A 17,782-nucleotide genomic window follows, 5' to 3' on the forward strand; every position below is an offset into this window, starting at 1 on the left:
GCATGTAGGGTCCTCAAGCTGTATCCAAGCTGGGAACCTGTTCCATGAATCACAGCCATGGAAACAGACACTAGTACATGCTCTGCCTGCCTCATATATCACTAAATGTGGGAAAGGAACTGAAGCAGATGGAAAAAGTAGACCATCCCATTGTGATTTTGGCCAATTTATAATTTAAAGGACTCTTCCTGTGGTATCCTGAGATACCAGTGAATGGGAACACACCATGCTGACAAGACAGGAAGCTTGGTTTAAACTAAACAGTGAATTTATTGAGAGTTATGCATCTGTACAGAAGATTGTTAAAACAGACACAACAGAATATTCAGCTAACATCAAACTTCAAATCAAACAAACTGAAAAAGCACTTGAAAATGATCTAAGATCCTTCTCACAACATGAAATGAATCTTGGAAGACTGTAAAGTAAACATATCACAAGTATTAATTTGAGGAATGATAGGCTGAGGGAGCTCAGGTCTGTAGAGACTCACCTCCACTCCCTCCCCATATTCAGGATAGTTGTTCTCCTAGACAGCAGAGTACAAACGTTTCCCATGGTATTCATCACACACCCATTACCTGAAGAGAATCGGACAACAATTCACATCACCAACAAAAGCAGGATCTGATTTACTCTAGGATAAGACCTGTCCAGAATTAAGATGAGCTAGAATTGTAACAAACAGACGAGATCCTTGACACAAACATGAAACCTCTCCACTATGAGAATCCACCAGTGTCCCAGATGGGTCACAGACATCACGATAGCTTTAGCAGAAACTTTATACCACAAGGATTACTTCACTGTGTGGATCTTCTTGTGTCGAAGGAGATCTGATGACCTTGAGAAAGATTTGTCACACACTTCACATGTGAAAGGCTTCTCCCCTGTGTGAATGCGTCGGTGTTGTACAAGTGCTGAAGACTGCCTAAAGGTTTGGTCACAGACCTCGCACTTGAAGGGTTTCTCCCCTGTGTGAATCCTCTGGTGCCTTAGGAGATCAGTGGGTTGGCTGAAAACCACTTGACAAACCTCACACCTGAAGGGTTTTTCCCCTGTGTGGATCCTTCCGTGGATCAGCAAACTTGTAGATATTGCAAAAGCTTTATCACACACCTCACACTTAAAGGGTTTGTTTCCCGTGTGGGTCCTCTGATGGACCAGGAGGCCTGAGGAACGTGTGAATGCTTTGTCACACTCAGTGCATTTGAATGGTTTCTCCCCAGTGTGCACACGTTTATGTGCACGGAGTGACACCAGCAGGGGGAATGATTTCTTGCACACCTCGCATGTGAATGGTTTCTCCCCAGTGTGAGTGCGTCGGTGTGAGCGGAGGGTCGATGACTGCGAAAACGATGTGTCGCATACTTCACATGTGAATGGTTTCTCCCCAGTGTGAACACGTTGGTGTACGGTCAGAGTTGAAGAATCTGAAAAAGATTTGTCACACACATCACACATGAATGGTTTCTCCCCAGTGTGAATGCGTCTGTGTATGCTGAGGGCCGATGACTGGGAGAATGATTTGTTACACACCTCACACGTGAATGGTTTCTCTCCGGTATGAATGCGTTGGTGTACACGAAGGGTCGAAGATTTAAGGAATGATTTGTTGCACACTTTGCAAGTGAACGGTTTTTCTCCTGTATGGCTACGTTGGTGTAGGCGGAGGGTTGACGAATGTGGGAATGATTTGTCACACACTTCGCACGTGAATGGTTTCTCCCGAGTGTGAACACGTTGATGTGTGTGGAGATTAGATGACTGTGTGAAGGATTTCTTGCAAACATCACACTTGAATGGCTTCTCCCCAGAGTGAATGCGTCGGTGTTTCACAAGCATTGATGAGTTTGTGAAGCCTCGGTCACACACCTCACATTTGAATGGCTCCTTTTCCATGAAGCTGCCCTTGTGTTACAAGATGGATAACAGATGTACCTTGTGCGTTTGAGGATCATAAATGCTTGTGGAACCCTTCTCACACTCAAACGCTTGTAGGAATAAGTCAGTCGTTCATGAAGCTCGATGAATGATTGAAGCTCTCACCACAGTTGGAGCCACTCACACTTCTTCCCAGCCTCACCCTGACCGATCACCCACAGCCGAAACTTCAGAAAGGTTGGTTCTGATGGAACGCTCCACACCACTGACCAGTTTCAATCAGATGATACGTCAAAGCTTCCCTGACCTGACCAACTTCCAGATGATGGCTTCATGGCCGAACCTTTCCGTGTTGAGCAACGCTGGGAAGGGACTGGATGTCTTCCCGCAGTTGTTCCTTGAGTGATGGTCGGGATCTGTTGGTGGTGTATTCTCGTGTCATACAGCATCATCCTTCTGCAAAACGGGAAAAGGAAACATGAGTTCCTTCAACTCTTTCTCCTCCTTTGCTGAAGAGACTGGCTCCTCAGTTAGAGACTGTCCCACAGTGAGTGCCAGTTTACTCATGCCCTGTGTGAGGAGATCAGATACACATCCTTTCTTTTTCCTTACTTGACTGTCTCACATACACACTGTTTCCAGAATGAATACTGGCCAGTGAACAGGAGGAGACAATGTGGCTACTTTCTTTCGTTTGCCCAGACCCTACCTTCCTATGCACCATGAAAACAATGGAAAATACAGTCGGGTGGAGAATCATACGGGAAATCAACTCCTGTGAGCTCAGGTCAAGTTGATGAAGATCAGTTTTACCTGTATATTGTGTTTATAAAAAGGCACTCAGAGGAAATGTAATTTCAATGGAGATTTTGAAATTTCTCTCCTTATTTCCCACAGTATTTGAGGAAGAAGAAGAGCTGCAAAAAGCAGAATAAGGGAGTCTGGTATTACTCCTATTCCCAGGTCAATTATATCCCTGACACTCACCACGGAAATAGATGGTGACATCTTGAAAAATGTCCATAATACAGAGGAGGTAGTGCTCGATTTCTTGAAATGCATTAAAATGGATAAATATACAGGACCTGATAAGGTGCACCCTAGTACTTTGAGGGAAGTTAGGGGGGTGATTTCTGGGCCATTACTGAGATATTTGTATCATCGATAGTCACAGGTGAGGTGCCGGAAGACTGGAGGTTGGTTAACGTGCTGCCACTATTTAAGAGAGGTGGTAAGGACAAGCCAGGGAACTATAGACCGGTGAGCCTGACATCAGTGGTGGGCAAGTTGTTTGAGGAAATCCTGAGGGACAGGATTTACACATATTTGAAAAAGCAAGGACGAATTAGGAATAGTCAGCATTTAGATAAATGATTTGGATTTGAGCGTAAGAGATATACTTAGTAAGTTTGCAGATGACACCAAAATTTTAGGTGTAGTGTACAGCAAAGAAGGTTACCTCAGATTACAACAGGACCTTGATCAGATGGGCAAATGGGCTGAGGAGTGGCAGATGGAATTTGGTTTAGATAAATGCGAGGCGTTGCATTTTGGGAAAGCAAATCTTAGCAGGACTTATACACTTAATGGTAAGATTTGAAGGAGTGATATTGAACAAAGAAACCTTGGAATGCAGGTTCATAGCTCCTTGAAAGTAAAGTTGCAGGTAGATAGGATAGTGAAAAAGTCATTTGGTATGCTTCCCTTGGTATTGAGTACAGGAGTTAGGAGATCATGTTGCAACTGTACAGGACATTGTTTCGGCCACTTTTGGAATATTGCATGCATTTCTGTTCTCCTTCCTATCGCAATGATGTTGGGAAACTTGAAGGGTTCAGAAAAGATTTGCAAGGATGTTACCAGAGTTGGAGGATTTGAGCTACAAGGAGAGGTTGAATAGGCTAGCGCTATTTTCCCTGGAGCGTTGGAGGCTGAGGGGTGACCTCATCGAGGTTAATAAAATCATGAGGGGCATGAATAGGGTAAATATACAAAGGCTTTTCCCTGGGGGTGGGGGAGTCCAGAACTAGATGGCATAGGTTTAGGGTGAGATGGAAAAGATATAAAAGCGACCCAAGGGGTAACTTTTTCATGCAGAGGGTGGTGCGTGTGTGGAATGGGCGGCCAGAGAAAATGGTGGAGGCTGGTACAATTGCATCATTTAAAAGGCATTTGGATGGGTATATGAATAGGAAGAGTTTGGAGGGATATGGGCCGGGTGCTGGCAGGTGGGACTAGATTGGGTTGGGATATCTGGTCAGCATGGACAAGTTGAACCAAAGGGTCTGTTTCCGTGCTGTACATCTCTATGATGCTATGACCCCATTAACAGTCCAGTTGACATAAAAATTGAAGTTTCTGGAAAAGCTCAGCAGGTCTGGAGTACCTGTGAAGGGAAGTCAGACTTAACGTTTCAGGTCCGAGGATCCTTCCTTGGGAAAGATCTCACGACCTCAAATGTTCACTCTGTTTTCTCTTCACAGGTGCTGCCAGACCTGCTGAGCTTTACCAGCAACTTCTGTTTCTGTTTCTAATTTATAATATCCGTAGTTCTTGGTTTTTTTTAAACCAGTCCCATTGAGGTATCCAGAACTGGGAGCCATAGTCGCAGGGCTATCAATTTGTTATATCCAGGTAATGCAAAACCTTTTGGCTTTGTGCGTAGAGGAGCCTCGTGCACAGGTCCAGTTCACATCCAGTCTCAGGTTTCTGCCTTGCATGCACACAGGATTTTACACAAGCACACAATTTTACACTTTCACTCACAAACACATGATCTCTCAGCCATTATCTTTCTCTCTCTCCTTTCTCTCTCACTTGCACACACACACTTGCTCACCCTCGTTCGCTCTCTCACACATTCACTTGCACAGTCACTCACCGTCCTACTCGCCCGTAAACTTGTACACAAACACTTCCGTCACTCACATGTGCTTATTCACTCATAGTGGAAGTCGAAGAGTGTGGTACTGGAAAAGCACAGCCAGTCAGGTAGCATCCGAGGACAGGCGAATCAACGTTTCGAACATAAGCCCTTCATCAGGGATAAAGTTGGTGGCCCAAGGGTGCTCAACAATAAATGGAAGCGGGTTGGGCTGGGGGCTAGAGAATGCGATCGGCAGATAAAGGTCTGAGTGGAGGGTGGAGCAGATAGGTGGGAAAGAAAATGGACAGGTGGGACAGTTCAAGAGAGCAGTGCCAATTTGGAAGGTTGCATCCGGGATTAGGTGGAAGCAGGGGAAATTGGGAAAACGGCTGAAATCCACATTGATCCCATGCGGTTCAAGGGTCCCAAGGTGGAAGATGAGACATTCTTCCTCCAGGCATCAGATGGTTAGGGTTTTGGCGATGGAGGAGGCCCACGACCTGCATGTCCTTGGCGGAATGGGGGGGTGAGTTAAAGTGTTCAGCCACAGGGCAGTGGGGTTATTTAGTGTGGGTGTCCCAGAGATGTTGTCTGAAATGAACTGCAAATTGGCATCCTGTCTCTCCAATGTAGTGGAGACCACATCGGGAGCAATGGACACAGTAGATGACTTGTGTAGAAGTGTAGGTAAATCTCTATCGGATGTGGAAGGAACCTTTGGGGCCTTGGATGGAGGTGAGAGGGGAGATGTGGGTGCAGGTTCTGCACTTCTTGCAGTAGCAGGGAAGGTGCCGGGAATGGAGGGTGGATTGATGGGGGGAGTGGACCTAACAAGGGAGTCGCAGAGGGAATGGTCTCTCTGGAATGCAGATAGGGGTGGGAGGGAAATCTCTCTCTGCTGGTGGGGTTTGTTTGTAGATGGCAGAAATGGTGGAAGATGATGCAATGTATTCAGAGGTTGGTGGGGTGGAAGGTGAGGACCAGAGTGAGGTGGGGGTTCTGTCCTTGTTGTGTCGGGAGGTGTAGGATTCAAGGGCAGAGATGTGGAAAGTGGAGGAGATACTCTGGAGGGCATCGTCAACTATGTGGGGGGAAAATTGCGGTCTTTGAAGGAGGAGGCCATCTGGTGTGTTCTGTGGTGGAAGTGGTCCTCCTGGGAGCAGATGGGGTGGAGGAATTGGGAATAAGGGATGGCACTTATACAGGAGGCAGTGTGGGAGGAGGTATAGTCCAGATAGCTGTGGGAGTCGGTGGGTTTGTAGTAGTTGTCCGTGTTGAGTCATTTGCCAGAAATTAAGATAGAGAACTTGAGATCGGAGTGGAAGGTGCTTGTAAAGTTGATGAACTGTTCAACCTCCTTATGGTTGCGTCGATACAGTCATCAATGTAGCGAAGGCAAAGGTGGGGAATGGTGCCAGTGTAGTTGCGGAAGACAGACTATTCCATGTACCTGACGAAAAGGCAGACATAGCTGCAGCCTATGTGGGTGTCCATGACTAACCCTTTGGTCTGGAGGATGTGGGACAATTGGAAGGAGAAATTGTTGAGGGCGAGGACCAGTTCAGCCAGTCGAATGAAAGTGTCAGTGAAAGGGTACTGGGTCAGCCGTGACAGGAATAAATGGAGGAGTTGGAGACTCTCATCATGGCAGATAGATGTGTACAAGGACTGGATGTCCATGCTGAAGATGAGCACCAGGGGCCAGGTAAATGGAAGTCATGTAGGAGGTGGAGGGTGTAGGTGGTGTCCTGAATGTAGGTGGAGAGTTACTGGACTAAGGGGGAACGGGATGGTGTGAAGGTATGCAGAGATAAGTTCAGTGGGGCAGATAATGGGTCAACCGGGGCAGTCAGGTTTGTGAATTGTGGCTAAGAGGTAGGATCAAGCAGTGTGGGAATCCTGGACTATGAGGTTGGAGGTTGTGGATGGGAGATCGCCTGAAGTGATGAGGTTGTGGATGGTCTAGGAGATGATGGTTTGGTGATGGAAGGTGAGGTCGTAATCAAGGGGGCAGTAGGAGGAGGTGTCCATGAGTTGGCACCTGGCTTCAGCAGTGTAGAGGTTGGTGCGCCAAATTACCACAGCGCCACCACCCCCCCCCCCCCCCCCCCGCATATCTGCTGGTTTGAGGGTGATGTTGGGGTTGGAGTGGAGGGTGAGCGTTGCAAGGGTGAGGGGTGTGAACAGAGGGTGGGCGGGAGTCCTAATGGGAAAAGTAAGCCTGGAGGCAGAGGCAGCTGAAAGATGAAAACCTCATCTTCCGTTTCGGAACCCTCCAACCACACGGGATCAATGTGGATCTCACCAGTTTTCTCATTTCCCCTCCCCTCACCTTATCCCAGATTGAACCTTTCAAATTGAACCTTCCAACCTGGCACCACCCTCTTGAACGGTCTATCTTCCTTCCCACCTATCTACTCCACTCTCCTCTCTGACCTATCACCTTCACCCCCACCTTCATCTACCTATCGCATTCCGAGCTACCTTCACCCCCCAGCCCCACCCCTTTCCATTTATCTCTCAGTCCCTTTGGGCCACCAGCCTCATTCTGGATGAAGGGCTTATGCTCGAAACTTATGCTTATATCCTGCTTCTCGATGTTGCCTGACCTGCTGTTGCTTTTCCAGCACCGCAGTCTTCAACTGTAATCTCCAGCATCTGCAGTCCTCTCTTTCTCCCACTCACAGTGGAATGCAGGACTGTGCCATCCTAATGAATGAAAGAGAGGTTATGAAGGAAAAGGTTTAGGCCCAGAAACACCACCAAGTTAGAGCTGGAGGAGAGATCAGGAAGCTGAGGGTTAAAACAAACAGAGCTCTGTCTTGATCCCACGATCCTGCAGCCTCTCACCGGATAGGAGGAACAGCACAGTGATAAAACATGGGACCACCACTGGCTGGGTTTTCTGTCAATCAGGACGTGTTGGATTGGCCACATGCGACGATAACTATCCAAAGGGACAGGTGCCTCTACCCATCAGACCTGGTCTCAACAATGTATGCACCGCCCTCTCCCAGATCCTGCTTGAAGCAGAGGAAAATCATAGAATCCCGGTGGTGCAGAAGCAGGCTATTCGGCCCATCGAGTTTACACTGCCCTTCCAAGAACATCCCTCCCACCCACCGCCCCTCTACTGTGTAACCCTGCATTCCCCACACTAACACACCCTTAACACTATGGGCAATTTAGCGTGGCCAATCCACCTTACATGCACATCTCTGGACTGGGGGTGCAAACCCATGCAGACACAGGGAAAATGTGCAAACTCCACTCAGATAATCGCCCAAGGATATAATGAAACCCGGGACCCGAGCACTGTGAGGCAGCAGTGCTACCCACTGAGTCACCTTGGCTCCAGTGAAGGTGACTGAAGGATTCCGTTTAATCCTGGGAAATTCGATATGCCGCTCAGGTCGTATTTCCCAAATTCAGCCATCAGCTACAGCACTGAGCAAAACGGTCACATCCAAAACAAAAACCCCAAAGAATTGCGGATACTATCAAATCCAAGCCCACGAATGTGGGAAAGGCCCAGGCCTTCAGATAAAATTTTGACGACAGAAATGAAAAGAATCATATAATCCCTTCAGTGTGGAAGCAGGCCATTCGACCCATCCAATCCCACCGACCGTCCACCATAACCTATCCCTGTAACCCTGCATTTCGTATGGCTAATCCACCAAGCCTTCAGATCCCTGAACACTCTGGGCAATTTGACATGGCCAAACCACCTCATCTGCACAATTTAGGACTGTGGAAGGAAACCCACGCACAGACAGGGAGAATGTGCAAACTCCATACAGTCGCCCGAGGTTAAATTTAAATCGAGCCCGGATCCCTGGCACTTTGTATAAAAACTGTTCCTTCCGCAGGGTATAAAATGTTTATTCCCCCGCCCCCCTCTTCCCGAACTCTATTCTGATTTATTCCCACCCCCAACCCACTTTTTAATGTTAGCATTGACCTTCGCTTGCTTCGCTTCGCTTCGCTTGCAAAAATCCAATTAGCCAAAACTAGGGTGTGTCCTGGTAGTGGGAAAAAATAAATTGTATTCATAAAGTGTTCACTTTTCGTCTCACTGTAAAATATAAAATGTGGAATTTTCCCCACGACTGAAAAAAATGAATTTTGGAACAAAGCTAGGCCTGACAGAGACCCTCTTGTGATGTCATGATAATGTCTCAACCTCTGGAGTCCCACTTACTCCAGTGGTGTGTAAATAATATCTCTGAACAGGATAATTAGAAAAATATAGGTTAAATTTAAAAGAAAAACACAAGCTCCTCCTTCACTCACCATCTCCTCACTTGGTTTTCAGTCCCTATAGGAAGTGAACCAGCTCTGGAAGAGGAAGAGGAGACAATGGGCAGAGTGGGTGGACTCTCTGATTGACGTCTCTCACAGTCAATCCAAATATTTCTGGAGCAACATGAGTTTCCTGAAACTTGGGAAACTGACCGGGGAAATGGAGGTGACTTTGAGCAGCAGATCAGGTGGGGATTAAAACTTGTCATTGTAGCATCTGAATAAAACCTCACTTATTGCAGCTGCTATCTCAGTTCCCCTGGTAAATGTTTGACAGAGATTTCTAGTGTGGGAATAGTATTCTTCATGCTGGGAGACTTTCAAACTGACAACATTAGTTTAAATTCTGTATCCTCGGATGTTTGACAGCAGATCAGAAGAGGAACATCCACCGTATTCATGGCAGGAATTATATGCTGTGTTGAGATCAGCACAGAGGGTCAGGAAAGGGAGACAGAGATAAGGACAAGGGAGAAGGAGCAATTCTGTGCTCAAGGTGAACTTATTCTTGAGGACCCTCTGCAACAGTAAGATTGTGTCTGTTACCGAGTGAATGGTTTGGGGAATGAAAACTTTGTGCTCAGCAGATCTCTCTGCCAGGTCTCTTACCTCGCCTCATGCCACACACTTTGTACAACTTCCATGCTTTGCCCCTCATGCCTCACCTGACTCATGTCCCAAATATACCTCCAGAATGTTAAAAAATTGGACAATATCTTAGAGGAGGGAACTGCAAACAATCTTGACTAACAAGGGGGCAAGGAAGGGAAATGGGTGACAGCTGTTTTGTGAGAATAGTGTCAAGGGAACAGATGGGTCTTCTGCACAAGATGAGCTCCGAGTGGGCATGAGGGGAAATAGAAGAGAGAGAAAGATAAGAGTTCCGGGCTAGGGCAAGGCAACATTCATGGACGTTTATTCAGGCGGGGATAGTGGAAAGGAGGGAAGAGGCAGCTGATGGGATTGTTTCAGTCTTATTTCCCTGGATAGAGACATCAATAGCCACGGAGCAGAGATTTACAAATATTGATTGAAGGGCAGTTAAGGAGAAATTATTTCACCCAGAGGGTGGAATTTCATGCAGTGAGTTTGAAGTGATTTACCTTGTTGGAAGAACTTAGCGAAAGACACACAATCTAAAATAAAGATACAATTCTAAAAGAGTGCAGGAGCAGAACGACCTCAGTGTATCTGTGTTAAATCACTGAAGGTAGCAGGACAGAATGATAGCGCATAATCAAAGGGGGACTGGTGCTAACTAGCCTATTGCAGAGAATGTTGAATTGAGAAAACAAAGAGTGAACTGGTTTTGACTGAATTTTGGGCAGGAGTAAACTGTGTTTAGGAAGCTTGTCAGGTACGTGAATGAAGTGGCCTATCTAATGGAGTTGCTTGACAGTAACCAGTGTCTTGTTGCCGAGGGTATTGGTCTGGGAGAGGACACTGATATTGGAGCACCTATTCTTTTTTGAAATTCACAGGATTTGACAGGAACACTGCTGGTGATATTTCTTGAGTGATTTGAGATGTCTGCCGTCCATTGCCTGTGTCTATGGATTACTGATATACATCAGCAGTGATGTAAGGTCAACTGAGACACCAGCATAAGGTAGGTTTCACCATCTGATAGTGGTGCAGGAAACTTCCTTGTTCTGTGTATATTGCAATACTGTTCAGTAAAAGCTTCTGGTTACAAAGACCTGTACAAAGCTCCATGTCTGCCTCTGACCATACTCACAGTAGGAACCAGCAATATTCTCTCAATAAAACGTCAGATTTTCAATGAAGAGCCTGGAGCGACCTCATTCTCACAAAACATTGCAAATGTTTCTTCCAGAGCATGACAACTCTGTGACAGGTCAGCCCCTCCTGTATTTATCAGTGTCTCTGTCAATATCAAATAGGCCCCCAGTGTTGAATGACCAAACACTGGAGTCAGGTCTTAGCTCCAACGTTCTGTCCACCTACTCTTTCAGATAGAGAGAAAAGGCGAGCTGTTGCGGCTGATAGCATGAAAACTTCGATCAAATCCCCAGTCACCCTTCTAAACCCCAGAGAATACAGCCTGTTGTGTACTGTACACGTGTAAATAAAGGCTGACATAGTCATGGGATACTGGTCATCGTGGTGTTATTTAAATAGTGCCGAGAGAATAACACACCCCTGAAGAGATTCACTCGCAACAGTCACCTTTGAGTTGGAGGTAAGCATTTCTGGCATTATCTTCTATTTGGACAGCTTGACTCATTCGATCATGCCATGGAAGAGTGGGTCCATATGTTGGAAGAATAAGATTTTTTTCCCATGCAAATGATATTGAGGCAGACCAAAAATAATGAATAATTCTCCTGGCAGTGTGTGGACTCTCAGGCACCAGATACTAAAACCTTTCAAAAGTTACAGACTTAGCTAAGGAATATTATGACCCCAAGCCTTCTCTAATTTTGAAATGCTATTTGTTTTCCTCAACAGTTCAAGAACCAAAGGAACCCATACCAGGATTTTTAACAAGGTTAGGACTGCTGGCAGAGGTATGTGATTTTGGTTCAACCCTGTATGAAATGCTGAAAAACAGTTTGGTATGTTGGATTAATGATGTGACCATGCAAAGCACCCAGTAGCTGAAGCCCAACTGGACTTCCAATGGACACGACAACTAGCTTTGTCATTAGAAACTGCAGCAAGTGGAGCATATAAGTTACGAGGTATTCCAATGTGAGTAGATACATTCACCAGGCTGACTGAGCTTAGGCAACACTCATTAAATGAAGGCAATTGCATAGCCTCAGTCAGGACACATCCTGAACTCGGGAATCTCGGTCAGCCCACAGGAAAACTCCAAAACAAAGCCAAGCCTCAGCCAAACAGTTAAAATTGTCATGAGGATCCAGGGCAGTAGGCCATTGTAGTTGCTGCTGATATGCACACTCTCGATTTCAAAAGAGTCTCAAGAGGCCTGAATTAAGAAAGAGAACTCATAGGCTAATATCCAGAAGTGTGCACACCCTGGAAATCCCACCTACAGCTCGTTTGGGACTGTTAAATTACTTAGCAACGTCCAAATTAGAACCCATCAAAATAAATATCTGGTTAAATCGTTACACAGCTCTAATGAAGGTCAATACCAGCGCAATGGCATCTGTGATTGAAGAATCATTCTTTCCCAAAATTCACTCTGAACTTCAACCTTTAAGTTTGAACAAGACCTGTGCTAGACTGAGAATCTATACCAGAGAACCTTTACAGATTAAGGATATAACATTGATTCCCATCTCTTATGAGAAGCAGCTGGTTCAGTTCCCACTGATTGTAGTGAAAGGCTCAGGCCCTGATGGGGCAAAATTGGTTGAGAAAGGTTCTCCTTGATTGGCTAAACACTTTTCAATTAGAAAATGGCTGTCTGAGTGAAATCCTAACTAAAATATCTGGAAGTTTTTTTCTGGAAGGTCGAGGGATTGTCAAAGGAGCCAAGGCCACTTTACGTGTTAACCAGGAAGTATTCCATGAATCTGCAAGGCCCAGCCAGTGCCTTTGCCTTATGTGGGAAAGTAGAGGCAGAAATCAGGAGACAGGAAAGAGAATGAATCACCAAACCACGGAACAGTTAGAGGAATGCCCAGCTCCGATTGTGAAGCCCAGCAGGTCGATTTGACTTTGTGGGGATTTCAAACAAACTGCGAAAGCTTTTCACAGCTGGATAATTTCTTCTGGGTGCTCTGCTTTCTTCCCACAATCCAAAGATGTGCAGGTTAGGTGAATTGGCCATGGGAAATCGCTCATAATATTCAGGGATATGTAGGTTAGGTGCATTAGTTTCACTACATTTACCCCTGACTAAGATAAGAGAGCATAGCCTCAAAATTAAGGTGAGTAGATTTAGGACTGAATTGAGAAGGAACGCCTTCACCCAAAGGGTTGTGAATCTATGGAATTCCCTGCCCAGTGAAGTAGTCGAGACATCCTTGTAAATCTTTTTAAAGCTAAAATAGATACTTGTTTGAACAGTAAGGGAATTAAGGGTTATGGTGAGATGGAGGGTAAGTGGAGCTGAGGCCACCAAAAGATCAGTCATGATCATATTGAATGGTGTGTGAGCTCAAAGGGCCAGATGGCCTACTTCTGCTCCTCATTCTTTTGTTCTTATATTCTTTAGCATTGAGCCCAAGTTCTCTAAATGCACTTTTTTGATCTTCCCAGTTATCAGCACGCATCCAGACAAATGGCAACCTGGGATAGGCATTGCAAAGTATTTTCCATTGTCTGCTAGAAATGACACAGGCTGACAATATCTCAAAGGGTCGGTGTGGACTTGTTGGGCTGAAGGGTCTGTTTCCACATTGTAGGGATTCTTTGATATGATCTCCCATCCACCGCCGCCAACCTTATAGTCCCACAACCCCACACTGCCCGTTTCTACCTCCTGCCCAAAATCCATAAACCTGACTGCCCCATTGTCTCAGCCTGCTCCTGCCCCACCGAACTCATCTCTGCATACCTCGACACGGTCCTGTCCCCCTTAGTCCAAGAACTCCCCACCTACGTTCGGGACACCATCCACACCCTCCACCTCCTCCGGCCCCGGCCCTGGCCCCCAGTGCCTTATCTTCACCATGGACACCCAGTCCCTATACATCTCCATCCCCCATCATGAAAGCCTCAAAGCCCTCCGCCTCTTGCTTTCCCGCCAACCCAACCAGTATCCTTCCACTGACACCCTCCTTCGACTGACTGAACTGGTCCTCACCCTGAACAACTTCTCCTTCCAACCCTCCCACTTCCTCCAAGCCAAAGGAGTAGCCAAGGGCACCCGCATGGGCCCCAGCCATGCCTGCCTCTTCGTCGGATATGTGGAACAGTCCATCTTCCGCAGCTACACTGGCATCACCCGCTACCTTTTCCTCCGCTACGTCGATGACTGTATCGGCGCTACCTCGTGCTCCCACGAGAAGGTTGAACAGTTCATCCACTTTACTAACACCTTTCACCCTGACCTCAAATTTACCTGGACCATCTCAGACTCCTCCCTCCCCTTCCTAGACCTCTCCGTTTCTATCTCGGGCGACTGACTCAACACGGACATTTCCTATAAACCGACCGACTCCCACAGCTACCTAGACTACACCTCCTCCCACCCTGCCCCCTGTAAAAATGCCATATTCCCATATTCCCAATTCCTTCGCCTCTGCCGCATCTGCTCCGAGGAGGACCAATTCCACTATCGAACAACCCAGATGACCACTTCTTCAAAGACCGCAATTTCCCCTCAGACGTGGTTGACAATACTCTCCACCGCATCTCCTCCACTTCCTGCACCTCCACCCTTGAAACCCCGCCCCTCCAATCGCCACCAGGACAGAACCCCACTGGTCCTCACCTACCACCCCACCAACCTCCAGATATATCGTATCATCCTTCGTCATTTCCGCCACCTCCAAACGGACCCCACCACCAGGGATATATTTCCCTCCCCTCCCCTATCAGCATTCCAGAAAGACCACTCCCTCCGCAACTCCCTCGTCAGGTCCACACCCCCCACCAATCCAACCTCCACTCCTGGCACCTTCCCCTGCAACCGCAAGAAATGCAAAACTGGTGCCCACACCTCCCCCCTCACTTACCTCCAAGGCCCCAAGGGATCCTTCCATATCCATCACAAATTTACCTGCACCTCCACACATATCATTTACTGCATCTGCTGCACCTGATGTGGCCTCCTCTACATTGGGGAGACAGGCCGCCCACTTGCGGAATGTTTCAGAGAACACCTCTGGGACACCCGGACCAACCAACCCAACCGCCCTGTGGCTGAACACTTCAAATCCCCCTCCCGCTCCGCCAAGGACATGCAGGTCCTTGGCCTCCTCCATCGCCAGACCCTGGCTGCACAACGCCTGGAGGAAAAGCGCCTCATCTTCCGCCTGGGAACCCTCCAACCACAAGGGATGAATTCAGATTTCTCCAGCTTCCTCATTTCCCCTCCCCCCACCTTATCTCAGTCCCAACCCTTGGACACAGCACCATTTTCTTGACCTGCAATCTTCTTCCCGACCTCTCCGCCCCTACCCCCCTGTCTGGCCTATCACCCTCACCTTAACCTCCTTCCACCTATCGCATTCCCAACACCCCTCCCCCAAGTCCCTCCTCCCTATCTTTTATCTTAGCCTGCTTGGCACACCTTCCTCATTTCTGAAGAAGGGCTTATGTCCGAAACATCGATTCTCCTGTTCCTTGGATGCTGCCTGACCTGCTGCGCTTTTTCAGCAACACATCTTTCAGTTCTGATCTCCAGCATCTGCAGTCCTCACTTACTCCATTCTTTGATATGATTCATGCATCTGTCTGTTGTGTCTGCCTGTATCACCTCCACTGATAATGCGTTCCAGCCACCCACCATCCTCTGTGTAAAGAACATTCCACGCATATCTCCCTTAAGCTTTTCCCCTCTCACTTTGAACTCGTGACCTCCAGTAATTGAGACCCCACTCTGGGAAAACGTTTCTTGCTATCCACCCTGTCTATACCTCTCATGATTTTGTAGACCTCAATCAGATGCCCCCTCAACCTCCATCTTTCGAATTAAAGTAATGCTAATCTATTCAACTTCTCTTCATAGCTAGCACCCTCCATACCGGGCAACATCCTGGTGAACCTCTTCTGCACCCTCTCCAAAGCACCTACATTCTTTTGGTAATGTGGTGACAAGAACTGTATACAGTATTCCAAATGTGGCTGAACCAAAGTCCGATACAGCTGTAACGTGACCTGCCAACTCTCTTACTAAAAACCCCATCCAATGAAGGAAAGCATGCCATGTGCTTTCTTGATTATGCTTTCCACATACGATGCCACCTTCAGGGTACAGTAGGCCTGAACCAGATCTCTCTGACATCAGTTTTCCCCAGAGCTTTTCTGTTCACTGTATAGTTCGCTCTTGAATTAGATCTTCCAAAATGCATCACCTTGCATTTGCCCGGATTGAACTCCATCTTCCATTTCTCCATCCAATTCTCCAATCTACCCTGTATTCTCTGACAGTCCCCTTCACTATCTGCTACTCCACCAATCTTAGTGTCATCTGCAATCTTGCGAATGAGGCAACCTGCACCTTCCTCCAAATCATTTATGTCTATCACAAACAACAGTGGTCCCACATGGAACCCTGTGGGGCACCACTGGTCACAGGTCTCCATTTTGAGAAATGCCCTTCCACTACTACTCTCTGTCTTCTGCTGCCCAGCCAGTTCTCTATCCATCCAGCTAGAACACCCTGGATCCTATGTGACTTCACTTTCTCCATCAGCCTACCATACAGAGTCAACAAGACCAGATTACACCCGTTGGAAGTTAAAGTGAGGGCAGTCAAAGTTGCCCTGGTTCTCACTTCTATATTGGAGCTTAACTCATTCTTTGGTTAATGAATTATTTTGAAAAAATCACACCTAACCTGGCCACGATCCTGGCAGCCTTACAGTTGCTATACAGCCTTGGAAATGCTCTCATAGCCAAAATATAGCCTTTCGGGAAGTGAAGGAGTAGCTGTTGTTGCCTGAAGTGTTGGCACACTACAATCCTATCTGAAATGTGGTGCAGACTTGCAATGCCTCCTGCAGTGGTATTAAGGTAGTGTTGGCTCACCGCTGGCCCAGTGGGGAGGAACACCCGATAGCATATGCTTCCCAGACTTTGACTGCTACTGAATGAGGATATGCCCAGATACCAAAGGAAGGTTTGGCAGTCATCTTTGGTGTGGGAATGTTCCACTAATGCTGTTACAGACATAAATGTGGAATAGTAACAGACCACAAACCCTCCTAGAACTATTAAAGAGTTTGAGACAGTTCTGCCCATTGTTTCAGGTCAAATTCAGTGGTGGGCTCTTATTCTTGTGCATAAAATTACAAGCTCGAACAACATCTGGGAGACCAAGTTGAATGCCTTGAGTCACCTCCTACCGACAGAAACTTAACCATCAGTGCCACCACCTGGAAGAATCCATTCTGAATTTAAACTTTCTGGACACCCTTCCACTTACCACCAACAATATTGGGCTGTAGACACAAAAAAGATCTCGTCCTAGCAAAACCAAAGCAGCTCATGGTGATGCAGGATACAAAAGGGCCATCAGAACCAGAATTGAAACATTTCCAGACCTGGTGGAACCAGATCACTGTCAAGGACAGCATATTATTATGGGGAGCAAGAGTCATTTCCCAAGCGAAGGTAACCACCAGATACTGGCTGAATGCCACCAGGGTCATCCAAGGGTTTCCAAAATGAAGATGTTGGCAAGAAGTTATACCTGATGGACAGGATTGCATGCCGACAGTGGTGTGGCAGTGCCCAGAGTGCTGACAAGGACAAAGATTACCGTTTGCAGCTCCTCCACGTTCGTGGGATTAATGAAATAAACCTTGGATTCGGTTACATGTTGTTTATGCCATTTCTTTCGTGGTTGCCCATTCAAGGTTAGAGATGAACAGAGTTCATTCGTCAAACACGGGAATGATCTTTTGAAATGCACAAACTCCTGGAGGTTTTGGTCACAGACAATGGGCCATCGTTTACCAATAGAGAATTCAAGTATGTCTTAAAATCGAATGGCATTTGCTATGTAAGGACAGCTTCATACCATTCTTTGTCCAATGGTCTGGTGAAAAAAGCAGTCCAAACTTTGAAGGTAGACTTAAAGAAACAGCCTACAGCCTCACTCAATACCAAACTGTCCCA

At 46.8% G+C, this 17,782-nt stretch overlaps 1 protein-coding gene and 1 long non-coding RNA gene across 3 annotated transcripts; one reads left to right on the top strand and one right to left on the bottom strand.

Moving 5' to 3' along the window:
- Positions 1-246: 246 nt before the first annotated feature.
- Positions 247-9,219, bottom strand: LOC140455496 (uncharacterized). 2 transcript variants are annotated; one of them, XM_072550435.1, is made up of 3 exons: positions 9,047-9,219; positions 7,360-7,459; positions 247-2,340 (listed from the first exon to the last, which is right to left on the bottom strand). In XM_072550435.1, the coding sequence occupies exon 3, from the start codon at positions 1,900-1,902 to the stop codon at positions 799-801; it is 1,104 nt and encodes a 367-aa protein (XP_072406536.1). In that variant the 5' UTR covers positions 1,903-2,340; positions 7,360-7,459; positions 9,047-9,219; the 3' UTR covers positions 247-798. The 2 variants fall into 2 exon arrangements, with proteins under 2 accessions (XP_072406536.1, XP_072406537.1); XM_072550436.1 differs by lacking the exon at positions 7,360-7,459.
- Positions 9,220-10,555: 1,336 nt separating this feature from the next.
- LOC140455504 (uncharacterized) lies at positions 10,556-17,459 on the top strand. The gene is made up of 3 exons (XR_011952890.1): positions 10,556-10,664; positions 11,528-11,586; positions 16,912-17,459. It is a non-coding gene; the product is annotated as an uncharacterized lncRNA (long non-coding RNA).
- The last annotated feature ends 323 nt before the right edge of the window (positions 17,460-17,782 follow it).

The sequence above is a fragment of the Chiloscyllium punctatum genome, chromosome 30 (genome assembly GCF_047496795.1).
Source record: "Chiloscyllium punctatum isolate Juve2018m chromosome 30, sChiPun1.3, whole genome shotgun sequence".
Classification (NCBI taxonomy): domain Eukaryota; kingdom Metazoa; phylum Chordata; class Chondrichthyes; order Orectolobiformes; family Hemiscylliidae; genus Chiloscyllium; species Chiloscyllium punctatum.